The sequence below is a fragment of the Sturnus vulgaris genome, chromosome 1 (assembly GCF_052056855.1).
Source record: "Sturnus vulgaris isolate bStuVul1 chromosome 1, bStuVul1.hap1, whole genome shotgun sequence".
Classification (NCBI taxonomy): Eukaryota; Metazoa; Chordata; class Aves; order Passeriformes; family Sturnidae; genus Sturnus; species Sturnus vulgaris.
In genome coordinates this window covers 242,772-267,351 of record NC_142243.1, presented here as the reverse complement: position 1 = coordinate 267,351, position 24,580 = coordinate 242,772, and the positions used below count along the sequence as shown (strand labels likewise).

Here is a 24,580-nt window from a genome sequence, read left to right as displayed (position 1 = left end):
CAGGTGTTGATAAGGGAGTTCTTGAATGGCGTTTTGTGTTGTTTTTGTTTTTGGTGGGGCGTTGTTTTTAAAGGATACCTTGATAAGGTTTGCCGATGGCGTTCTAGCCTGTAGCATAAGGCATAGGGTAGTTTTTGAATTATTTTGTGGTGGCTTTGATTCTTGCCAGTATGTAGTGTTTGTTTGAGGTAATGCTGTGTAGCTAATTTCTGTTTTCTTATTAATATTAGAATTGGAGTGTTGTAGTATATGGGCTGTTATTATATCCTAGGGGTTCTATTTATTTGGTTTGATTGTTTTCTAGTTATGGATAATTTTTCTCAAAAAACCATTTTCAGAATTTCAGGCGTGACACAAAAGAACACTCAGATTGCTGGAAGGGAAACGTGTGCCCAGATTGTCTCGAAGCAGTGCTGCTGTCGGTTCTCGTTCAGTTGTGTCTTCTGAAAATGAGACTGTTGTATTCATTGCGCTGTGCTAAACACTTGTCATTCTCCCAATGCCAGGAAACAGATGAAGCTTGAAGAAAGAGGAAGGAATTTGGAAGCGTACAAACAAGCTGAGAAGAGGTTCAGAGATCAGGGTGCTCACTGGCAGCAGGGGCTGGGGGTTAGGGCTGAGCAGGAGCAAAGCCGGAGCACATCAACCTCACCTCGTGTTTTCTCGGGGGCTTTATGGCCCTGGCAAGAGAGAGATGTTCACTGATGAGTCCCAGGCCGAGCCGTGAGCACAGCATGTTGTGTTGGAGCTGGGGGTTTTTTTTGAGACGTTCAGCAGCCACACTCTCTAGTCAAGAGTCCTGAGGTTTGTTGCTGCTCCACTTTCATCCTCATATCCAGCTTCCAGCCCTTTTCTTCTCTCTGTCCAGTGTGTCTTTTTTGTTCCTTTCTTGTCCTGTGTGCTCCCCATCCCATTCCCGTTCCCTACGGAGGGGGAGGGTGTGGAGACTGGGGGCTCCGACGTGGTTTGGGGCACCCCAAGGTCCCTGGGAAAGGGAGCCGGGCTGCGCTGGAGGAGCAGGTGAGTCGGGCATGGGGGGGGGGGGGGGGGGTCATGCTGGGTGCCAGAACATTGACAGGGAGGGGTGGGTGTAGAATGCATGAAAAACAGAACCATAAAAAATACCTAAATATAGTCTAAAAGGAATGTTTAAATGCTTTTTATTTGGGTAGAGGCACGGTTTTTATAGCTAATATAAAAATAAAATATAAAGAATAGAAATAGATTGGTATACATGTAAAATATAATGAAATATAAGTAGCAAATATCTATGAAAAATCTAGTGTATAACAGAAATAATGCAAATATAAGAATATGTATAAATATAAAATAGAGCTATGAGAATGGTAATAAGAATGGGGTAAAACATCAGTGAGAAATGGAAAAAAACCACATGAAAAATGGTGGGAAAATCAGTGAGAAATGGAGAAAAATCAGTGAAAAATGGGGGGGGAATCTTTGAAAAATGGGGAAAAAAATCAGTGAGAAATGGGGGAAAAAAAATCCATGAAAAATGGGGGAATAAATCAGTGAGAAACGGGGAAAAGTGGGGGAAAAAATAATTGAGAAATGGGGAAAAAAATCAGTGATATATGGGGAGAAAATCAGTGATTAATGGGCGGAAAAATGCATGAAAAATGGAAGGAAAAATTCAGAGAGAAATGGGGGCAAATATCAGTGATAAATGGGGAAAAAAATCAGTGATTAATGGGGGGAAAAATGCATGGAAAATGGGGGGAAAATTCAGAGAGAAATGGGGGCAAAAATCAGTGAGCAATGGGGGGGAAAATCGGGAAATATCCATGGAAAAATGGGGGGAAAAAATCAGTGAGAAATGGGGGAAAAAATCAGTGAGAAATGGGGGAAACATCATGGTGAAATGGGGAAAAAAATCTTTGATAAATTGGGGAAACAAATCATTGAGAAATGTGGGAAAAAAATCAGTGAGAAATGGGGAAAATATGGGAAAAAATCCACGAAAATTGCGGGGAAAAATGCATGAAAAATTGGGGAAAAATCAGTAAGAAATGGGGGAAAAAATCCATGAAAAATGGCGGGAAAAATCAGATCGGTGATCGATAGCTAATGCGTGCCTATGGATTAGATCGGCGATCGATTGATCGCGCCTGCCGATCGATTATATCGGCGTTCGATTGCTAATGCCTGCCGATCGATTAGATCGGCGATCGATTGCCAATGCCTGCCGATCGATTAGATCGGCGGTCGATTGCCAATGCCTGCCGATCGATTGCTAATGCACACTATTTGCACACTCCTTGCACACCCTTTGCACTCATACAGAGGCAGGAGGTTTCTCAGTTCTGGTCGGGGTTTTTTGGGGCGTTCATTCCGGGGGATTTCCTCAAGGATTGGGACACTCCTTGGTTCCATCCCTTGCCTGTCTCCCAAGCGCCACCCTGTGGGCAGAGCGCGGTACTGCGCGCCTGCCTCTCCCAAGATGGCGGCTCGGGTGTCGCTCCCCGACCTTCTAACTCTGGCTGCAAAAGGAGGGGGGCACAGCAAGGAGCCCGCTCGCTCTAGTGGGATGCCTGCGCACGACGCCGACACCGATCCCACGGGTGCGATTTTCGGCGGCGTTTCCAATCGTGCGGACATCTCCTTCAGCCCGCTTCGGCCCGGGGAAGAGGGGCGGGGCCGCCAGCGATGGTGCCGGCGCAGCCCGGGCAGGCTCGGGGCGGAGCCGGGGCTTGGCGAGGCGGGGCACGGAGGTCCCGGGGACGGGACCGGGCGGGGCCGGGGCGGTGCTTTAGGGGCGGTCCCCAGTGGTCCCAGGCGGCACCGGGGGCGGGGCCGGGTGATCCCGGAGCGGTACCGAGCTGTGCTGGGGACGGTGCTGCAGGGGCGGTGCCGGGCCCTCCTCAGGGTGATTGAATGCCCAGAAATCGCCTCCTCTGCCCCGTGCTCACACTGAGCTGCGGGCTGCAGCGTGCTGTCGGAGCTCCGCACACAGCACGGATTTGGGCTTCCCCTCCTCTCAAACCCTCTCCCCCTTCTTCCTCCTCCTCATCTTCCTCTTTTTCCTCTCCCTCCGCCTCGCCCCCCTCCCCGGGCCCCTGACTCCCCCCGGGATCCCCTCCTCCGGAGGCGGCCCTTCCGAACCGACCCCCCCTCCAAGCCCCGGAGTCCGAGACCATTAAGGTAAGCTTTGGAATTGAAATATCAGGATATTCACTCTATCCCACTGGCCTGAAATTTCAGGATTGTACGATTTTTTCTTGAAGCAGTTACCTTTGCTGCAGGATTGTGTGGTCACCAGTCTCCTTTCCTGTGACTCTTGTTGAAATTTGCTGTCAGATAACCGGCTAGTAACGAAATATTTGACAGAAATCAATGCTGTGAACGGACTTCACTGCAGCAGTTGATGAAAGAGCAAAGAAAATGTCTGTCGTGTTTACGCACCCCCCCGAGGCTGAATGAATTCTGATACTGTAATAAATCAGTGCAGTTGGTGCCTGCAAAGGTCTTGACATTGATCAAGAAGATATTGCTTTGGATTTTTACTTTTTATCAGCGTTTCTTTAATCTGTACTTCAGCACTCTAGCCTTTCATAAGTCTTCTCCGGTTTCCTCTGGCCCTGCAGAGTAGTCCTCTCTGTTATTGTCTGATCCCAGCTTTGATGCAAGGAGTACTTTTTGTCTTGAAAATTAGCATCCCCCTCTGCATATTTAAATTAGTTATTTGACTTTTGAGAAAAAGCTGGTCAGCTCGAAGTCCACCAGACACCAGAGGCTGCTGTTTTTAGCACCTTATTCAAAGAGGACATCCTTTAGTTACCTAAGGAGGGGTAGAGATTTACCCTTAGGAATAAGGAATAAATGCAACCAGACTGTCCTGCCAAGAAAAAAATCCAGTTACAGTGACTGAATTAGGGTTTAGTGGCCCTTGATCCTTGCAAGGGATTAAAGGCAGGTTCACTTGGTCTCCCAGCAATGAATGTCTCAACCGAAAGCTGCTCAAAATGTGCCGTTTTTCTGATGGTTTTGGATTCTTTTGCCAGGTGGGAACATGGACTGCTTGACTTGTTCCTGTGTCCACTTTCCACTTCAGTCCTTTGCATTTTCTCTGAAGGGAAAGCAGGAACAGGGAAGTTGGGGCAGTTCCGTCAGCAGAAAGGCTGCTAAGAATAGATGGTAAGGACTTACTTTTCTGCACAGTGCCATGTAACTGAAGGCTCGTTTTTGGATTTCACATTCTGTTCCTGCCTGGTTTTGTGAGAGCTGCAGGTGCATTTCTGTTTCCAGACCCTGCCAAAAATAGTCGCTTATATTATAATGAATCCTTTTTCCTTCATGTTTTCTTGCTTTAAAAGAATTACCCTGTCAGATTGATGTGAGCAGCAGTTGTTTTTAGATCTGCTGGTGTTGTACACGGAGTAACTGTAGAACAAATGAGTTGTGATGGCTTCCTTGTATTTGATGTGTGGAGAGGAGCAAAGGCACAGATTCATCCTGTGTAATTGCAGTCGTCCAACGTAGGTGCCAGGGTCGGCAAGCTGGGCAAGGTTTCCTCTCTTGCTGGGCCTTAGGGGGAGGGAGTTGAACCCTGGTGTCACTCGGATTCCTTCCTCTTCTCCCTCCTCCTTTCTTGCTTGTAGAGCTGGAGCTCGGGGTCACCGAGTTTGAGTGCTCGCAGTCAGGGCCTGAATTTGGAGAGCAGGAAAGCGGGGGGAAGTTTCTAGGCACGTCAAAGCCTGTCTCTAGGGTGTGGGACTTGTTGGTCTTCCTCACCACCCCCAGCAACTTGCACTTCTCTCTGGACCTTGCTGTGGTCACAGCCCACTGCTCATTTATGTGACTGTTCATCCCTCTGCCTGATTGCTTTAAGTACAAGTAGCCTGATTCAGGTTTAATTTAGCAATGATTTTCCTCTGTTTCATCGGTAGTTTTCTAAAACTCCCCTACAGGCTATTTTGAAGGTGCTTTTTTCTTTTTTTTTTAACTGCCTGTGATGATAGAAAGCTGTACGGCCCTCTGAAAGCAGTATAACCTGCTTTCCAAAAATTACAGAAGTAGGATTTTTATTGTCCACTATGCAGCTGAAGTCCCCCTAGTGAGCCTCTTGAACTGAGGGTGAGGAGAGCGGCAGATACGACTCCTCATCAACCTGCTCTTCTTTTCGTTCCTAAAAGAAGGAAGCATGAAGGTAACTATAGAAAAAGATCTGCATCCCTCGGGGTTTTGTATTTTAGGTGTTTTGAGGTTTATTTACACACCTCCTCCTTTGTTTCCTGGACAGGTTTTACGTGACAGTGGAGCGTTTGAGGACACGTGGAAGGAGCTTTCAATTTGGCTGGAGCACTTGGATAATACAAAAGAAGACCAGAAGGAAGCAGTGATTCAGTTTTTGGAAAAGGTAACGGTGTTCAAATCAGCTGGATAAAAAAATGCAAAGAATAGTGTTAGTGGAAACTGGAGGTCTTGTTGCTATTGTTGAGAAACCTGTCAAAGACCAGCGAATGAATTCTGAGAAAAGCCTTGTTTGGGATTCTTTATACGGAGGTGGCATCCTTCTTGTGTTCAGTGGGAGGGCAGCCAAATGATTTGTAGGAAAATGAAATCCAAAAAGATCAGCTGTTATTACAGCATTGTTGGTGTAAGGGTAGAGTGGTGTAGGTGTGGGTAGCTTTGATCTCCTCTTTAGGTGCCGACATTATCAGAGCTCAGTAGATGGTGGTCCTTGACAAGGAAAGGTGACACTTGCTGTTTACTCTTCAGGATGTTGAATGCCCAGTGCTTTGCCTCCACTGTGGTCTGCCCAGGTACTCGGTGTGTGGTCGCAATCTAGGTGCCAAGTTGTGGTGGGTTTTTGTTTTTCCATCAGTGTGGCCTGTAGAGCAGGAACTGTAGACAGAATCCTGCAGAAGTGCTATGGAAGTTGTCCTCATAAAAGCTGCCCAGCTTTCAGCACGTGGTCGTTCTCAGTACCGTGTGGTTCCCCTGCACTTGCCAGCCAGCAGGTGCACTTACCTTTCTCCCCACCTTTGCTGACAGATCCTGCTGAAGCTGGTGACCAACCCCTGTCCCTACACTGACAAGGCAGCAGACCTGGTTCAGGCAGCCAGCACGCTCCAGGTGGCTCTGTTTAAACAGGACTCTGATAACATCAGCATCCCCGTCTCTCACATTGATGGTATGTGGTAACCTGTCAACATCCCAACTCCATGACTTGGGGATACACTTTCTAGCCCTAATCAGCAAACTGGGGATGGATAACTCTGGCAATCCTGTTAAGTAAGGGCCCTCCAGGATTCAGCTCTCCACGTGTTCTTGGTATCAGAAGTCGAAGTGGAATTGCCAAGTTGCCGCTTTACCTCTGAAAGTAATTTCTGCCGTGGTTGTGCCACTTGAACGGTATTTGAAATCTCTCTTCATGCTCTTGCAGCGGCGTTTTTGAACTCAAATGGAAATCTAGCCCTTCTGCCTGGGACTGTTGACAGAGTCATGGAATCCCAGAGTGGTTTGGCCGGCAAGGCTCCTTAAATCTCATCCAGTTCCAGCCCTGCCATGAACAGGGACACCTTTCAGTAGCCCGGGCTGCTCCAAGCCCCAGTGTCCAGCCTGGCTTTGGACACATCCAGGGATCCAGGAGCAGCCACAGCTGCTCCGTGCTGGACAGCAGCATTGAAAGGCAGAGTGAAGGTTCAGCTGTAATTTAGGGGTTGCACTTAACGTTGTATTGTGTGACAAATGTGGCTTTCATACTTTTTTTAAATTTTTTTTTTATTAAAAAGAATTAAAAAGATGCCTTGTATTCCTGGAGTGTTGCATTCTACGTCTGTTGTTTTTCCTGTTAGTCTGGATTCTTGCTTTGATGTTTTTCTTCACTTATTAGATGTCCTGGATATGGTGGATGTCCTGATCGAGGACAGTGATGGCTTTGATGAAGAAGTTGGGTTCTCTTTAAATGAAGACGTGATCATTTCCCTTCAGTGCTGTTGTCCCTGCTGCATTAGAAGCCAGGAATGAACAAGTCCACGTGGGCCTGGATGCTGATCCCTCTTGCTGGTCCATGACAGCATGTGACAGGTGAGATTTCCAGGTGTCTGATTTAGCAGGAAACTGGTTTGTTCCTTCTTGTGAGGAGGCTCATTGGCTTTGCATGGGCAAAGCCACTCCACGTTTTCCATCTAGGAACAGAGTTGGGGAGCTGTTTGAAAACAGAGTCCCAGAGGTAAACAGCTTGGCTCGGTATTTCTGTGTGGAAATAGAAGAATATCTGTGTCTTCTGATTTTTCTCTCGTCTTTCTTCCACAGGTGTTTTTGTATTCCTGACTTGGGTTTCCATCGGGGACACGTGGCTTGGAGCTCAGGAGCCGGATCTGTTCCTTGCCCACGGCAGATTGGTCTGCACTAGTGCAGGTGATGAATTACAGGACGGCTTGGGAACTCGGAAACAAGGAGAAGCAAGTCTTATGTGTCTTTGCAAAAAGTTTTGGCTACCACAGGGCATTAATTCAGGGAGTTAAGACTTCATCTTTAACGTTCTGTGCTCTGCCAGCATCACTGCGAGCCCTGAAAGCCTCCTGAGCTGTTCTCATACAGACCTATCTTGTTTGGTCAAAAAAAAATCTTAGTTTAGTTTCGTCCAAGAAATGTTACTACTCTGTGCGAGCTCATGGGGAAGCTTTTATTTGGCATCTCTCAGTGGGACATTGAAAGTCCAACTTCCCATTTCTTGCACAGTCTGAGAGGCAGTATTACTTTCTATCATTTTTATCACAGGCATTTTAAACTTTTTGAGGAACCGGCAGGACTGTTTGTGTGGAGGCGTGCGGTTCACAGCCATCCTCTGTCCAACGTAGGATGGGAAAAAAAGGCTGGAGAGCTTCCTACAAGGGGCTGTAAGTGCAAATGACCAGGAGCCCGGGGTTTAGTCATGATGATTTAGTATTTCTTAAAAGACTCTGATTGATTTCATGATGCCAAAACCAGTATGAATAGAAGACTGAAGTCAGGAATCACGATGGTCTCCTTGGGTTTAAAAAGCTTTAATGGTGTTTCAGGACATTTGTATGAGACCTGGTTTGTTTTTTCTTACCCTTTTATTCAATCAAAAAAAAAAAAAAAAAAGCCTTGATCCATCACTGCTGCTGTGATGTGTGACAAATGCCTGTCCTCCCTCCACGTGGAACAGGTGAGAGGTGGAACTGAAGCCCAAAGAGTTTTCTGCCCACTGATAACATGTGAGTCATATTGGGAATTCTCTGCAGAATGGCAACAGTTGTTCTTGAATTTGGCCATGAGGGGAGTGGAACATGGCAGCCCGGGTCTGAGAAGGTGCAGTGCCAGAAGGAGAAGCTTTGAAATGTTAAATCAGGATTGATTCAGGTGACTCGCGACCGCGTGCTGTGCCCAGGTCCCTGGTAGAAATACTGTGCAGGGAAAAGCCAGAGCTGCCTGTGCTATGAGCTGAATTTTTTATTGGGGGGGGGGGGGGGGGCGGTGTGTGAAATAAGAATGAGGTGCAAATGAGGGAATTGCTTGTGTGTGTGAATATTCTTGTCCTAAAGGAGCGCTGCCCGGTGCTCCTCCCTTCCTGTGCCCCTCTCCTGGTGAGCCTCTGTCCTGCTGGCCGTGCCTCTCTGTCTCCGTGCCTGTGCTGCTCCTTGCCCGTCTTTGCCCGCCCCGCACGGGCTGTGCTCGCTTCCTCTCTGGCTCCTGGGTTCCCTCTTTGTCATGGTACCCCTCAGTCCTTGCTGTGTGTTTGGCACTCTCTGTCTTTTCTCCGTCCTTCTCTGTGCCTCTGTGGTGCTCCCTGTGCCGTTGTTTCCCCTGGGATCCTTGTGTCCCGGTCACTGTCTGTCCTAGGGTGATGTTATGGTGTTTCTATCTCCAATCATGTGTCCTGATTATGTTTGGTATTATGTCCTGTGCTTCCAGGACTGACTCTGAGAGTGAAGCTTTGTTTTGTCTTGTTATCAGCCGGCTCACCTCCCCCATGTTTATGTTTATGTCTATGTTTAGGAGAGGTTTTAGCTCGGTTTGCTTGCTTGCCTGCTTGCTTGCTTGCTTGCCTGCTTGCTCGCTTCTGCCTCTTTTTCTTTCCTTCGCTCTGCCCTTGCTTTTTTCTTATTAGTTAGTTCAGCTAGGCAGTCCAACTTTTTCCCTGGACTGTTTTCTCTTCCACCCCGTCCCCTCCCTCTCCTGGATACCATCTGAACCTGTTCCGGACGGGGACCTGGGAAACCCCAAGAAACACCGGGAGTCTACACTCTGTCACCTGCAGCAGCCATTCCCAAGCGCCAGAGACTGATAACTGGGCGACCACTCGCCAGAGAGACTGAACTCGTCATCCCTTCAGAACGGTGAAAGAGTTTTTTGTCAGCTGGTGTTGTCTTTTTTCCCTGTGCTGGGGAGTGTCTTGCTTGTTAAATAAAGAGGTTTTTTTCTCCCACTCTTCTCCGAGGAAAGTCTTCCCGAACCCGGTGGGGTGGGGGGGAGGAGTCGTGGGGTTTGCTGTCTGGGGGCTCCTTCTGGAGGTTTTCCCCCAAATTTGCCCAAAACCAGGACACTGTCCCTGTTCATTTTTAATCCCTCCCTCTTGTGCTGCCCATCCAGCATGCCAGGGGTTTCTTTTCGTTTTTTGGTTATTTTTCGTTTTCATTTTTCTTCTTCTTTTTTTTTTTTTAGGGGGGGTTCCATTTCATCGTGCACCTTGATGTTGATTTTCTTCCCTTGTCTTCTCTGCTGCCCCTCCTCCTTTCTGCCCCTTGTCCCCTGTGTCTGCAGGGCTGGGGAGGAACTTCAGCCCTTGTGGGGGTTGCCCTCCCTTTTCTGGTGTCAGCAGAGTCACTTTCTGTGGGATGGACACATGGGAGGGGTTGCAGTCAAGTGCCCTGCTGCTGTCCAGGGCAGTTGGAGTCGTTCTGTGCCTTCTTTGGGGTGAGGAAAAAAGGCTGAGGGGGGCTCCGACGTGGTTTGGGGCACCCCAAGGTCCCTGGGAGAGGGAGCCGGGCTGCGCTGGAGGAGCAGGTGAGTCGGGCATGGGGGGGGGTCATGGTGGGTGCCAGAACATTGAGAGGGAGGGGTGGGTGTAGAATGCATGAAAAACAGAACCTTAAAAAACAGCTAAATATAGTCTAAAAGGAATGTTTTATTGGTTTGTGTTTGGATAGAGGTAGGGTTTTTTTATAGATACTGTAAATAGAAAAGATAAAGAATAAAAATATAGAAGCAAATATAAGAAACCAATATATAAATATATTACATTACATTATATTCTGTTATGAAAATAGAAATATATAAATATTTAGACTTTAAAAGGAATGTTTTATTGTTTTTTATTTGGTTAGAGGAGGGTTTTTAATAAATAATATAAATAATATAGGCAAAAATATACAAATATGCAAAAATCGATACTGACATAAAATTATTATAACTATATATGCATATATATATGTAAGTATAAATATATAGAAATAAATATAAATATAAAATACATGTGTTATGAATGATGTTCTATTTTTCCCAATTTATCAAGCAACAAGATTAAATTTAATAGTAAGTTTTTAATAGTAACAAAATGAATACAATCAAAGTATTGGAGATGACAAAGTATTGGAGATGAAACAATCAAAGTGTATATATTTAAGAATATACAAATTTTGGCAGTAAGTAATTTAGTATAATTGAGGTTCATATAAAGCATAAGCAAAACCGACCGGGGAGGGGCCCCCCTCCGACCGGGGATACGGGGAGTGGCTCGCCATTCCTCACGTATCAAAGCATCCAGGCTAACAATCCCACTTATATACTATAGGCTACAAAAGTTTCTAGAAAGCTCCTCCTAGTTTCTATTCCTAAGATCTACGTAACTATACTGCACGGCGCATGCTCTACTAATGGGTTAGGGGGTCTCTTATCTTTTTAAGGGTCTTATTTCCCGTGAAGGCCCATCATCTTCATCAGTGACCGAGGTGTGACCTGCAGGTAGCGCAGGCGCCCTGTGTGACTGAGCAGATGTTTTCCATAACATGACTTTAATTAAGTCCCATGCTTGGGATCATTCCATTTTTGACAGCTTCAAGGTTGAAGCTGTATTTCTAGATGCCGCTTATCAGACCTTCGTCCTTTGACTATTCTTATCTGACTTTCTTCTAACCTCCTTCTTTGACTCCCAACCTCTGTAAGATGTCTTTTATCCTGTCTCACCCATCTCCCCCTTCTCACTCTGTAACAATTGTCTTCTATTGATCTAAATACAATTTTGTAAATATAGTTACAACTTAATTAGCACGAATCACATTTATCACACATGTATGTAGTATGTAATATAAATAATTTATCGATTTTAATATGTTATATTAAATAGTATTTATAATAGAATGTAAATAGCATATAGTATATTAATATACTAGTAAAAAATACATTAAATAGTATATAAATATAGAATACACAATATAGACATATAAATCTACAGATATAAATATGAAAACTAAATAGAAAAATATATTCAAATATAATTTAAAATAATCGAGTTTTTTGTTTCTATTTGGTTAGAGGCAGAGCTTTTAAATAAATAATATTAAAAACTATGAACCTACAAATATAGATGGATATAGATAAAATAGAAATAACATTAGTAATATAAATCTATGTATATAATGAATAATAAAATAATATTGTATGTATGATAAATAGAATAGCAATTAAACTGAATATATGAAATATGTATAGATTATGAATATAAATTAAATATTAAAAAATAGATGATTTATATATATAAATCGGGAAATATCCATGAAAATTGGGGGAAACATCCATGAGAAATGGGGGGAAAAATCTGTGAGAGACGGGGAAAAATGGGGAAAAAATCCACGAAAAATAGGGGAAAAAATCCATGAAAAATGGGGGGAAAATCAGTGAGAAATGGGGAAAAACCCAGTGAGAAATGGGGAAAAACCAGTGAGAAATGGGGGGTAAAAACCAGTGAGAAATGGGGGGTAAAAATCAGTGAGAAATGGGGGGTAAAAATCAGTGAGAAATGGGGGAAAAAATCAGTGAGAAATGGGGAAAAATCAGGAAAAAATCCACGAAAATTGCGGGAAAAAATGCTTGAAAAATTGAGGAAAAAATCTGAGAGAAATGGGGAAAAAAATCAATGAAAAATGGCGGGAAAAGGTTTCTCAGTTCTGGTCGGGGTTTTTTAGGGCGTTCATTCCGGGGGATTTCCTCAAGGATTGGGACACTCCTTGATTCCATCCCTTGCCTGTCTCCCAAGCGCCACCCTGTGGGCAGAGCGCGGTACTGCGCGCCTGCCTCTCCCAAGATGGCGGCTCGGGTGTCGCTCCCCGACCTTCTAACTCTGGCTGCAAAAGGAGGGTGGCACAGCAAGGAGCCCGCTCGCTCTAGTGGGATGCCTGCGCACGACGCCGACACCGATCCCACGGGTGCGATTTTCGGCGGCGTTTCCAATCGTGCGGACATCTCCTTCAGCCCGCTTCGGCCCGGGGAAGAGGGGCGGGGCCGCCAGCGATGGTGCCGGCGCAGCCCGGGCAGGCTCGGGGCGGAGCCGGGGCTTGGCGAGGCGGGGCACGGAGGTCCCGGGGACGGGACCGGGCGGGGCCGGGGCGGTGCTTTAGGGGCGGTCCCCAGTGGTCCCGGGCGGCACCGGGGGCGGGGCCGGGTGATCCCGGAGCGGTACCGAGCTGTGCTGGGGACGGTGCTGCAGGGGCGGTGCCGGGCCCGCCTCAGGGTGATTGAATGCCCAGAAATCGCCTCCTCTGCCCCGTGCTCACACTGAGCTGCGGGCTGCAGCGTGCTGTCGGAGCTCCGCACACAGCACGGATTTGGGCTTCCCCTCCTCTCAAACCCTCTCCCCCTTCTTCCTCCTCCTCATCTTCCTCTTTTTCCTCTGTCACTGCTGAGGCTCTGGAAAGAACTGAAATTCTGCAGGGAGACATGTCCTCTCGTGGCCCCAGGGACTGCCTCGGCACGGGCCAGGAGCGCCTCCGGCCCCTGCCTTCTCCTGCTTGAAAAGATCACCTGGAGCCCGAGCTCGGGGAGGTGAAATCAGCTGAAATCCAGGTAACTCTGTCAAGTGCCCCCCAGGGACATCGGCGGGGCTGGGGGATGAGGGTTTGAAACAGCAAATTCTTTGGAATATACACCTGTCCCCGTGCCGATGCTGCTGAGCTTCCTGCCACAGTATATCCCCACTCCATGAGGCGCTGTGAGGTTATGGCAGTGGGAATTGAGCAGGGAATTGGGGGCTATGGGCATAATTCACGGGAGCTAGCAAAGCTGACAGCCAACCCCAAATCGGGGCACAGCACAGAGAACAATCTGTGTGCTGCCCTGTCAGCTCAAGCCCTTGGGCTGGGAAGTATTGGGAGTTAAATGTATGAAATTACACAAATCACAGCAACTGGCATCACCCAGAGGGACAATCCAAGTCCCAAACAATTCCTCCACAGTCCACTCTGGGAAAAACACCCTGTGCCTGCCAGGAGCTCTGACCCTGCTTTTCCTACCAGCTCCTGAGCAGTGTCAGGGCCACCACGACGCCTTTAAAATCCAGATAAACCCCAAATCCTACACAGTGATTAATCCAAAGAAAGTACTGAATTGTTGTCATTAAAAGCTCAAAACTCATTAAGAATTCTATGACAACAGTGTAATGGACTCCCAGGAACCTCATGAATGCTCTCGGTTTCATTTTTGTGTATTTTTACTCCCTCATTTGGCAGCTTGTAAAACTTATCCTGGAATTCAGAGGTCAAGCAGGATCGACTTTGGATTGACCTTCACCTCTGTTCCCACTTTGTGCAAACACAACTCGTGCCCAGGTGGGTGAACTCATCACCTCAGCTTTTCACTCCAGAGTATCCCCTCCTTATTTCCCTGTAGATGAACTCAGATCCACTCCTCACCTCCACTGGTCATCCAAGCGTCCATTCTGTTCCCCACAGGCCCTGGTGGCCCCAGGGAGCTCCCTTGGCCTTTCTCCTGCCCCTCTGCAGCCGGAGGTCGCTACACAAACAGTTCTTGTGTCCCCTCTAAATGACCCCGGGTTTTCTGCTCAATGAATGGCATGACCCGTGCCCACTGCTCATGATTCACCCAACCAAAATCAAGAGCAAATGTTGCTTGGGCTTTAAGAACTTGAAATAACTCTGAAGCAAAAGAAATCACCTTTTTCTTCTGGTTTTTATTTTTATTTTTTCATTTAAGATGCTGGACTTGCCTCTGTGGATGTGTGCTGAGCTCTCACTGCAGGGGACTGTCAGGCCTGAATGGCTGTGAGTTCGTGTTCTTCTCAGTAGGGAATCAGAAATTATTCTTAGACCATAGAATTGTTTTCTGAAACCTTTCCCCTTTCCTCTTTGTGCCTTTGAATTTTTCAGCTGTTCCCTGTTGTCACTTCCCCTGCCTGACTTCTGTGCAGCTCCTAGCTGGGAAAAACTGGGAAAACTTAGGGGGTACAGAGGTGGAATTTTTGGCTGGATTTTTCTAAAATTTCTAATTTTGCTGAACTTATTTCCCCAGTGAGAAGAGCACGAACTCACAGCCATGCAGGCCTGACAGTCACTGCGGGAAATCTGACACAGTATTAATAAGTAACCTTTCCTGAGAGCAGTCACCACCCCAGTCCTCCAGCCTTGTCAAATGTTTGCAATGAATGGACCCAAGTTCTAATCCTTAATCTAAATTTATGTCAGCTTTTGTTAGAAAGATACCGGACAGTAAATCATACAAGAGAATTTAAAAATTGCACAAAGAATAACAGGCCCAGACCAAACCCAACCGCCCCCATCAGTGCTCCACCCCAATTTTGGGAGAAACAGTGATACAGTTTATAAATACTCTCCTTCCACACTATTCAGTCCTTCACCGCACATCCCCAGAGAGGAGTCCCTCAGACCTTGCTCCCCTGAACACCAGGAGAGCTGGAGTTTCACCCAGATCCCACATTCCCATGGCAGTTAATCCCAGCAGGGAGGCAAAGAGGAACCCTGCATCCTCTGACATAGCCCACAGCACGGGCAGCACCAGGAGCCCTCCAGGCTCAGACCTCTGGTGCTGAAGCCGCTGGGCTTTGGCTGATCAAACACCACAGCTCTTGGCAAAGATGCCAGGAGAGTCGTGATTCTTCCTGTCCTGAAAGAGAGGAGGAAAAGAAAATTAAGTCGACTGCAGAAGGATTCCAGCTCTCACACTTCTGGGGGGGGGAGAGGGAGGGGGAAGTGATTTGCCTAATTTCCACTGAAATCAGAGGTAAATGGTTCTAATCTGTATCCTTGGAAATCTGCAATTAGATATTTCGTCAACACTGGATTTAGTCTATTAAAAGCTGTACATTTTTCCCTCAACCATACTTTATGCATACTAGAGAAATAAATTTGCACGTTTTCTGGCTTTTCTGACATTTCCTGGCTTTTTAATCCTAGTCTTTGCCTTCTGAAAAGCATTAATTGACTCAATTTTCACTCATGACAAATCCACCTGGTTTTTAAAATATGAGATTTTACATTCATAGCGACAGAATTTTCATTGACATTTAAACTTGACTGAAAAATGTGCATGATTTCTACCGTGTTACCCTGAATGAGAACTCTATCTGTCAATTTAAATAACTTTCACTCTTTTCTTATTCATCATACAGCTTTTATCCCTTCAGATACCTTTGCTTTCTATCTATATTGTACAGCAAACCTCCACAACTTTAACTTTTCCATCTTTTCTGAGACATGTTTTCTTGTATTCAATTACCAGTGGCCTGGCGTTTCATTTGCTCTGGCTTTCTTTGTGACTTTTGTTACCTTATTTAGCCCACGAAAACACCCACAGGGAATATAACCACAGCAGCTTATCAGAGCTGTAAAATTGAGGCTACATTTCTGATGTGCAATATGCTCTTGCAGTACCTTCACGAGGGCATTCTGCATACAGCAGGAGAATATTTACTGATGTACTAGTGCAATAATGACCCACCTGCCTCTGCTCCTCTCTGGGGCACTTTCTGTCTGTAGGGATTGGAATTAACGACAGTCTCTCTGTGCTGCCTGATGTCAGAGCTGAGAAAGGTGTCGAGGATATATAAGAGTCGTGAGACTTGCCAGAAAGGAAGAGGGAGAAGGATACTCCAGAGCCAGATGCAAGCGTGGAATTGTTGCATGCACACTTCCTGCTAACCAAGAGGGCTTGCTGGCTTCTCCAGTTAGATCTGTGACCACAAAAAGGTAAATACTTTGCCTTTTTTCTTACTTTCCCTGCAGTGCAAAAGATGCGCCTTTAGAAAAGCTCTATATCCCCTATTATTAATCAAGAGCATTTTTTCAGGAAAAGACTAAGACAGCTTTAAAGTAAACTACACTGGGGACCAGAATTTGAGACTGGGATATGTCAGGAAACGCAAATCAGAGATAAGGGATAGGATTGAAACTACTGGATGGAAAATGAGCATTTACTGCTGAGAGCCATATTTCTGAAACTGAATTGTGTCACTAAACTTGAAGGGATCATTTTTCTCACTCTAGCTTGTGAAAAAGACTAATTGCTCTTGATTTAGGACAGAATGGGCATCGGTGATAGGATGTGCTGAAGAGTATTTGGGTTAGCTTTCAGTTTTGAATCACTGTTCTTTTCAGAAAGTTTGGAAGGGAAGATGCACAACCTGAAGTTGTCAGTTTTCTTCATTGCACTTTCTGTCACTCTGAGCTGTTTGGAAGCTACACCTATTGAGGGGTGAGTGACAAATAATCATGTTTATTTCTTTTTAGGGAAAAAGGTGTTCAGATTATTGCATGAGTTGCTTTTGCTTTCATGTCTTAAATAATATAAAAATAGAGTTATTCAAGCTCACTGTTTTATTGTTGTTCAGAGATTACTGTCTCTGGCTGATGATCTATCTGATGGTACTTCCAAGAGACAAGGATGGATGTTGCCTGTAATGTCACACAATACACTCTCAGGACTCAGTGAGGAAATGCCAGAACAACCACCAGCAAAGACAAAAAGGTATTGATTTTCCTTGTTTCTTCCAGCCATATCAGATTGAATCATGAAGCAAACTTTGTTCCAGTGATATCCTGCTATTTGAGAGACTTTGCTTCTGCTTTTTTTCCTCAGGAAAAAAAAAAAAAAAGATATTAAAATATCCTTCTACTAAACAGAGCTTTCCTATAAGCATAAAGATCAGCTTTTCTGTAACAAAAAGATCAAAGCATTTAGGGTCGAAAGTGAAATCCAGGGACTTTGTTTCAAATCATTTGATCATTTTACGATTATAAACTTTCTTAAATTAAAGAGGCTGCAAACTCTACATTACCTTGTGAAGAAAGGTGCATTTTGCAAGCGCCTTCCTTTTTAAAAAGTTCATCAGATTTCCAAGCCTGGGGGGGAAAGAAAAGAAAACATACCCTTCTTAATAATACTGCAGCTCTACTGGAATGGAATTATTTTATGGTAAAAATGCTTTCAGTAATTAAGCAATTTTAAAATCACATAATTAAATATTAATCATAAGAAGAAGGAAAAGAAGAAATTGATTCTGAGAGAATTTCACTTGTCTGAAATATATTGTTATTTATAAATTCAATTTCAGGACCTCTGTGAGAACCAGTTGCTATTTGAACCTTGTGTGGTAAGGACTTGAATAAAACCAAAAGAAATATCCATGAAAGTCAATGGGAGGTTATATAAAGCCCTATGCAACAATTTTCTTGTAATGCAATTACACATTTAAAATATTAATTGCTTAAGAACTGCTGCCTATCTACTAATCAAGAACCTGTATAAGACAGACATTCCTTTCATAGCTGCCTTTCCTCTTGTATTATTAGATCAATACAAATAACTTCAAAAGGTTATATGACATTTTAGATGATAGATTTAATAATCAGTAAGCAAAGGAACACATTGGTAACTGCTCAGAGTTTGAAACTGGGATATAGCTGCTCTTCACAGTAAATTTTAGCCACAAAGTGATATCTAATTCATGCCATATCAGCATGAAGAAGTCCAAGAAAATATGCAACAACTCAGTAGGCAATCTCTGCGAGCAAGTATTTCTGTTTGAAGGAAGAACACAGTAATCTAAGAAACAAGTCTGAAAACCCAAGCTAATCATTACATTGCAATTTAAAAAAAAACCTCGTGCTACATAGGTTTTACGTGGAGTTCTGTAAATGATCTGTCGGTTCAGATCATAAAATGTTATTTCTAGATACGGATCCTTCCTCGGACACTCTTTAAAGTATCATTCAGCAAAGGATTTTCTCTCACCACAACAGAACTTTCAATTTGCTGGTGTTTCAAAAGAGATGTGGCAGGTTTTTTTTTTAGGTGAAACCTCTGTTTAGTCAGAGCTAAGTGGGAAGAGAGACAGAGCAAAAGACCATCCTAAGTGATTCTGCAGTTGGCAGAAGCTGGCAATGCCTGCTACTTCTCATGATATGTGGTGCAGATGGGAGAAAGAGTCTTTGGGTTTAATCCACTTGCTGTGGACTGGAATATTACCACTCACTTCAGTGAGAGCAGGATGTAATTCTGTGAAAACATGAGAACTGAATAAATGTTAGTGATCATCATTATGTTAGTAATCCTCATGATATCAGCAAGAGCTCTAAATAGATTTAGAAGTTCAGCTGAAAGTTAAACATTTAATTATTGCTTTCACTTTGTGTCTCACCTATACTATCATTACAGGTCTTCTAAATGTCATAAACTGCTGTGCAGGATATCAATAAAAACGACATATGACAGTTCATGTCTCTGCATTTGAATAACCTCCATCATTAAAACTGATAATAGCACCCAGCACAAGGATTTTTTTCAGGAACAAAGTAGGTGGTGGGAAGATTCTAATGTTCCTGTATTTGTGCACATATTAAAAGAACTCCCACATTAGCAGAGCTCAAATGACTATGAGAAGTGGCACACTCGATGGCTCATTGTTTGACTTACTGCTGGCTGTCTTTGTTTCACCTTGGCAGTCACCAGCTGGAGAAGAGGAGATGCAACACGGCCACGTGTGTGACGCAGCCCTTGGCCGATTTCCTGGTGCGCTCCAGCGGCAGCGCCGGGGCCCTTTACCCGCCCACCAACGTGGGCTCCAACACCTACGGAAAGAGGGACAGAGAGCCCCAGAGCCACGCACAGCTTTAGGCTCTGGAGATGGCTGCTGACACTAGAAGCTCAGTTTTTATTGTATCAACAACCTCTCGGTCATTTATTACTTGTAGAGTCTTACCAGTGCCTTGTTTTCTCTGTGTGTGTGGGGGGGTATGTGATTTATGTTCATCATTCCACCATGCATGTACAATGACATGCATAGGCTATTCTTTCAACCCCATTAAGAACTCCAGAAATCTGCTTGTTAAAATCCTTTGTAAAAATCTGTCACAATAATAAATGGAAAAGTAATGGCAACAATGTTATTATTATTATTATTATTATTATTATTATTATTATTATTATTATTATTATTATTATTATTGTTATAAGGATGAAAAAGATAACCCATGATGTGTATGTCTTTATAGTCACAGTCTGGTAAGAGAAAGAAACCGCCTTAATTAAAGAACAATAAATATCAGAATGCTAGCAAAAGTTATGTCCTAATGAAAGTAAAACAGAAGAATCTTCTGTTTTTTAAACATCTACAGCATCTTGTCTGGTACAGTTGAAGGAACAACTAGATGAGAAAAGATGCTGCATTGTGCACCATAATCAGACAATTATGCAGTTAACTGATTGGCCTGTTTCCACTATAACATACAGCAAGCAAGGAAACGTGGTCTTGCAGCACAGACTTCTGTGCCTACTGAGCAGGGGATTTTAAGGATTTGCAGTTCTTATGTTAAGATGATATCAGTAAAATGTAAGCATAATAAGTATAATAATATATGTAAGTATAATAAATATGAATAAGAGATAGCTCTGATACAATCTAGGAGAAACTCCCGTCCTTGGGTATTCCTTTCCTTAACTACAGTAACAAAGGGAAGAGAAAAAACAATGAGTAGCTCAAGAACCAAAACACATCATAGAAACTCAGTAATTTTTTCCACTGGCATACTTAAATTGCTACCAAAATCCAGGGGAAATATTTCAGAGATGGGCAGACCTTAATGAGAATCTGACGGCATTATTTTCTCCTATCTCAGCCCAGAATCAGGGCAGGCTTAAAAACCTTTAAGTTCCTTTAAATTTTAAGCAAATTTTCATAGAGGTGAGCTGTTTCATTTCACAGAAATGGCTGTTTTGTCCACACTTCCTCAGTGAAGGGTTCACTGTTGTCCGAAAAACATTATTGTCCAATTACGAAAAACATTCAGCAGAACCTTAGTTCTGGAGAGGCAAATGAAAGTTCAATAACTGCCTTCAGTTGGTTTGTTTCCGTTACAAAGTATACCTCGAAATAGAAACATTTTTGCTAATTTAATGTTAAATGGCATATTCACTTCATTTCACACACAAAAAAATGCATGGGAATAAAAAGTACAGGATTCCTCCTGTAAAAAGTGTTATTAATTACTCTCTTTATTGAGGGAAGTTTCAACCTTCATTAAAGTTCTAATGGATATTAATTCTGAATTTTATTGAGAAAACCGTTTATATGCCATTGAACTAATACTTCTGCCGGCTTGAAATGCCTTCCATTCCAGTTACTTTTGAGTTACGCTGCACACACTGCGCTTAATTTGTTTTTCATTTAGAATATTTATATTTCAGAAAACAAATGAGAGAGAGGACAGCTTTGAAGTGTCACTGCGAGATTGTTTGTACAGAGCAGTAACGAAGTGGAGCCTTCCCTGTGGGTAGCTGCTGATCTCTAGGCTGATCCCAGCCCGGAATATGAGCCACGCTTTATGCACCAGATTTTGTTTTTTCAGCTACCATTTGACAAACACTAACAAAGCACAGGCTGTCCATGCACAGGACCAGTGAAACTGGGTACATTATTTTCTGCCTCACACACTCTCGAATCTGGTGGATTGGATACCAGCATCTATTTCACACAATCAAACTATTCCACAAATACTGAAAAATCTAACTCGGTTCCTAAGTCAGTGAAACCACCAAGAGAGAAAAGAGGGGGACCATCTCACCTGTCTTTAGCTCCTCTTTGTCTAACCAGTTGTCAGCGCTCTCCTGCTATTTGGTGGAGGAAGACTACTTCCAATTCATCCCAGCTTAGACACCTATTTTAGGATGGGATTAATCACGCCTGAAGTGCCTCTATTTCTTCGCTGATGATAGAGAGTGTCTAGACAATTAGCTGAAAATGAGCACTTAGATTTAAGATAACTAGAGTTAGTTGACAGGAATCTCATCTGCATTTGGTATGAACTGTTCAAACTAAAATCAAAGAGAAAAAGATTTGGTAAAAAAAAACCCCACACCACCAGCACCTCAGACTCCAAATCAACTTTCATTCTGAGCTACGTTAGTTAATTCATCAGCCAGAGCATCTTGAGAAACTTCCTTCAGTGAGATTTGTTCCCGCCCGTACTCCCTTGAGAAGACAGCTCTGCTCCCTCCCTCCTGCTGTTGCTGCACTTGGCCTCTCAGAGACGAAGCATCTAGCCATAGTAAGGCTGGATACAAGCACAGTCCAGGGCTAAATGAGCCAGGAAAAGAATGGACTGTAATGGAAAAAAGAAAATAAATACATTTATTTAATAATGAATTAATTACTAATAAGCATTTAAGCATTACTTCATCTGCTCTGGTCATGCCAGGCAAGCCGAGGGGGAGCCCCGGGCCGGGCAAGCCTGGTAAGCCGAGGGGGCGCCCCGAAGTGGGGGGGGGCCGCGCCGGGCCAGCTGGGGGGGGCGGGCCCCGGGGCTGGGCCAGACGGGGGGGCGGGCCTCGGCGCTGGGCAAGCCAGGCAATCCGAGGGGACGCTCCGGGTTGGTCATGCCGGGCAAGCCGAAGCGGGGGGGCTCCGGGCTGGGCAAGCCCCGCGGGGGCTCCGGGCTGGTCATGCCAGGCAAGCCGGGGGGAGCCCCGGGCCGGGCAAGCCTGGTAAGCCGAGGGGGCGCCCCGAAGTGGGGGGGGCCCGCGCCGGGCCAGCTGGGGGGGGGCGGGCCACGGGGCTGGGCAAGCCGAAGGGGCGGTCCCTGGGGCTGAACAAGACGGGGGGGCGGGCCTCGGCGCTGGGCAAGCCAGGCAATCCGAGGGGACGCTCCGGGCTGGTCATGCCGGGCAAGCCGAAGGGGGGGAGCTCCGGGCTGGTCATGCCAGGCAAGCCGGGGGGAGCCCCGGGCCGGGCAAGCCTGGTAAGCCGAGGGGGCGCCGAAGTAGTGGGGCCCCGCGCCGGGCCAGCTGGGGGGGGGCGGGCCCCGGGGCTGGGCAAGACGGGGGGGCGGGCCTCGGCGCTGGGCAAGCCAGGCAATCCGAGGGGACGCTCCGGGTTGGTCATGCCGGGCAAGCCGAAGCCGGGGGGCTCCGGGTTGGGCAAGCCCCGCGGGGGCTCCGGGCTGGTCATGCCAGGCAAGCCGGGGGGAGCCCCGGGCCGGGCAAGCCTGGTAAGCCGAGGGAGCGCCCCGAAGTGGGGGGGGCCCGCGCCGGGCCAGCTGGGGGGGGGCGGGCCACGGGGCTGGGCAAGCCGAAGGGGCGGTCCCTGGGGCTGAACAAGACGGGGGGTCGGGCCTCGGCGCTGGGCAAGCCAGGCAATCCGAGGGGACGCTCCGGGTTGGTCATGCCGGGCAAGCCGAAACGGGGGGGCTCCGGGCTGGGCAAGCCCCGCGGGGGCTCCGGGCTGGTCATGCCAGGCAAGCCGGGGGGAGCCCCGGGCCGGGCAAGCCTGGTAAGCCGAGGAGGCGCCCCGAAGTGGGGGGGGCCCGCGCCGGGCCAGCTGGGGGGGGGCGGGCCACGGGGCTGGGCAAGCCGAAGGGGCGGTCCCTGGGGCTGAACAAGACGTGGGGGCGGGCCTCGGCGCTGGGCAAGCCAGGCAATCCGAGGGGACGCTCCGGGCTGGTCATGCCGGGCAAGCCGAAGGGGGGGAGCTCCGGGCTGGTCATGCCAGGCAAGCCGGGGGGAGCCCCGGGCCGGGCAAGCCTGGTAAGCCGAGGGGGCGCCCCGAAGTGGGGGGGCCCCGCGCCGGGCCAGCTGGGGGGGGGCGGGCCCCGGGGCTGGGCAAGCCGAAGGGGCGGTCCCTGGGGCTGAACAAGACGGGGGGTCGGGCCTCGGCGCTGGGCAAGCCAGGCAATCCGAGGGGACGCTCCGGGTTGGTCATGCCGGGCAAGCCGAAGGGTGGGGGGGCACCTGTCCAGGCAAGCCGGGGGGGGGGGCTCCGGGCAGGACTTGCCAGGCAAGCAGGGCGGGGGGCCCGGTCCGGGCATTCCTAAGGGGTTGCCCCGGGCCGGGGAAGCCGGGGCGGGGGGCCCCGGGGGGGGCAAGGCGGGGGGGAGAGCCCCAGGCCGGGTGGGGGGCGAGGTAGCCCGGGTTCGGGCAAGCCGATGGGGCGGTCCCTGGGGCTGGGCAAGACGGGGGGCAGGCCTCGGGGCTGGGCAAGCCGGGATGGGGGTCCCCAGCCTTGGCTACACGAATGGGCGGCGGGGGGACGGTCCCGGGCCGGGCATGCTGGGGGGGGACGGTCCCAGGCTGGGCAAGGCGGGGGCGGGGGACGGTCCTGGGCCGGGCAAGGCGGGGGCATGGCCCGGCCCCTCAGTGTCCTACCCGGAGCCGGCCCCCGGGTGACACTGTGCCTTTGCAGGGCTGGAGAACTTGGTGTCCGTCGCCAAGACGCTGCCGTTGCCCCACGTGTACGATGTCGTGGAAGGACACGTGAAAGTTTCTGTGGAATGTGCTGAGATATTCAAACTTCTCAATGCAGAAAGGAAGCCTGAAAGTGAAATAAGTTGCATATGGGGGTTGTAATTCAGGGACTAGCAGCTGCAATCCCAACAATCTCACGCTGGAGAAGAACCAAGAAAAGGTCGCCAAGGAATGGGCACAGCCCCCAAGGCTGCCAGAGCTCCAGGAGCGTTTGGACAATACCCTCAGGGGTGCCCAGGGTGGGATTGTTGGGGTGTCTGTGCAGGGCCGATTGTTGGACTGGATGATCTTTGTGGGTCCTTTCCAGCTCAGAAAATTCAGCGGTTCTGTGAATAAATGCTTTGTGGTGTAAATAACTCTTAATAATCTAATATGGTTTTGGGTTTGTGGTTTTTTTTTTTTTTTTGTTGTTTTTTTTTCCTGGAAGTAGCAGTGGCAGAAGCACCTACCAAGTGCCAGATGCTCTTTTCTGTTTGTGGGTGTTACTGGCTTTAGTGACACACACAACCAATAGTCCTGTGTAAATCAGGCTGTTAGGGTTCTTGAAGTGTTATCAAAATACCTTTTAGGAAATAAGGAGATCAATAGAAGCAGTTAAAAAAGCAAAACTAAAGTAAACTAGTGAAAGTAAATGTTTTTAGATACCTCTCTTATACATCAGTATTCCTCAGATGCCATTGGTAAAGTTGACCTCATTTTTCTCATTTCAGCTGGGCACGATTAGTCCTCATCAGAATATGATGAATGAACAAAGAGTTCAACAGCTTTTCACTGTGAATGCTGGTGCAGCATTGCTAACTGCTTGCAATGTAGTATGGCATTGCATGTCTTT

General features: G+C 46.8%; 2 protein-coding genes and 1 long non-coding RNA gene across 7 annotated transcripts; 2 read left to right on the top strand and 1 right to left on the bottom strand.

Moving 5' to 3' along the window:
• Nucleotides 1-2,860: 2,860 nt before the first annotated feature.
• Nucleotides 2,861-9,418, top strand: LOC148225017 (nucleolar pre-ribosomal-associated protein 1-like). 3 transcript variants are annotated; one of them, XM_088169896.1, is made up of 5 exons: nt 2,863-5,164; nt 5,258-5,374; nt 6,013-6,151; nt 6,854-7,047; nt 7,276-9,418. In XM_088169896.1, the coding sequence occupies exons 1-4, from the start codon at nt 5,159-5,161 to the stop codon at nt 6,985-6,987; spliced, it is 396 nt and encodes a 131-aa protein (XP_088026022.1). In that variant the 5' UTR covers nt 2,863-5,158; the 3' UTR covers nt 6,988-7,047; nt 7,276-9,418. The 3 variants fall into 3 exon arrangements, 2 of the variants coding, with proteins under 2 accessions (XP_088025956.1, XP_088026022.1); XM_088169830.1 differs by having other exon boundaries at nt 2,861-5,374; XR_015805412.1 differs by lacking the exon at nt 6,013-6,151 and having other exon boundaries at nt 2,862-5,374.
• A 3,316-nt stretch (nt 9,419-12,734) lies between these two features.
• LOC148225015 (islet amyloid polypeptide-like) lies at nt 12,735-19,395 on the top strand. Of its 2 annotated transcripts, XM_088170006.1 has the most exons (6): nt 12,735-13,047; nt 13,710-13,808; nt 15,993-16,202; nt 16,611-16,707; nt 16,846-16,980; nt 18,957-19,395. In XM_088170006.1, the coding sequence occupies exons 4-6, from the start codon at nt 16,628-16,630 to the stop codon at nt 19,126-19,128; spliced, it is 387 nt and encodes a 128-aa protein (XP_088026132.1). In that variant the 5' UTR covers nt 12,735-13,047; nt 13,710-13,808; nt 15,993-16,202; nt 16,611-16,627; the 3' UTR covers nt 19,129-19,395. The 2 variants fall into 2 exon arrangements, 1 of the variants encoding a protein (XP_088026132.1); XR_015805439.1 differs by lacking the exon at nt 12,735-13,047 and having other exon boundaries at nt 13,441-13,808; nt 16,844-16,980; nt 18,670-19,395.
• Nucleotides 16,709-19,066, bottom strand: LOC148225016 (uncharacterized). 2 transcript variants are annotated; one of them, XR_015805490.1, is made up of 3 exons: nt 18,928-19,066; nt 17,291-17,354; nt 16,709-17,086 (listed from the first exon to the last, which is right to left on the bottom strand). It is a non-coding gene; the product is annotated as an uncharacterized LOC148225016 (long non-coding RNA). The 2 variants fall into 2 exon arrangements; XR_015805495.1 differs by having other exon boundaries at nt 16,709-17,077.
• Nucleotides 19,396-24,580: the final 5,185 nt, after the last annotated feature.

Excerpts from the sequence above, each read along its gene's own strand:
- LOC148225015 (XM_088170006.1), top strand. The coding sequence starts at position 16,628 with ATGCACAACCTGAAGTTGTCAGTTTTCTTCATTGCACTTTCTGTCACT. Across the intron at positions 16,708-16,845 it reads GAAGCTACACCTATTGAGGG|ATTACTGTCTCTGGCTGATG; the intron begins GTGAGTGACAAA and ends TGTTGTTCAGAG. Across the intron at positions 16,981-18,956 it reads CCACCAGCAAAGACAAAAAG|TCACCAGCTGGAGAAGAGGA; the intron begins GTATTGATTTTC and ends TCACCTTGGCAG.
- LOC148225017 (XM_088169830.1), top strand. The coding sequence starts at position 5,159 with ATGAAGGTAACTATAGAAAAAGATCTGCATCCCTCGGGGTTTTGTATT. Across the intron at positions 5,375-6,012 it reads TGATTCAGTTTTTGGAAAAG|ATCCTGCTGAAGCTGGTGAC; the intron begins GTAACGGTGTTC and ends CTTTGCTGACAG. Across the intron at positions 6,152-6,853 it reads CCCCGTCTCTCACATTGATG|ATGTCCTGGATATGGTGGAT; the intron begins GTATGTGGTAAC and ends TTCACTTATTAG.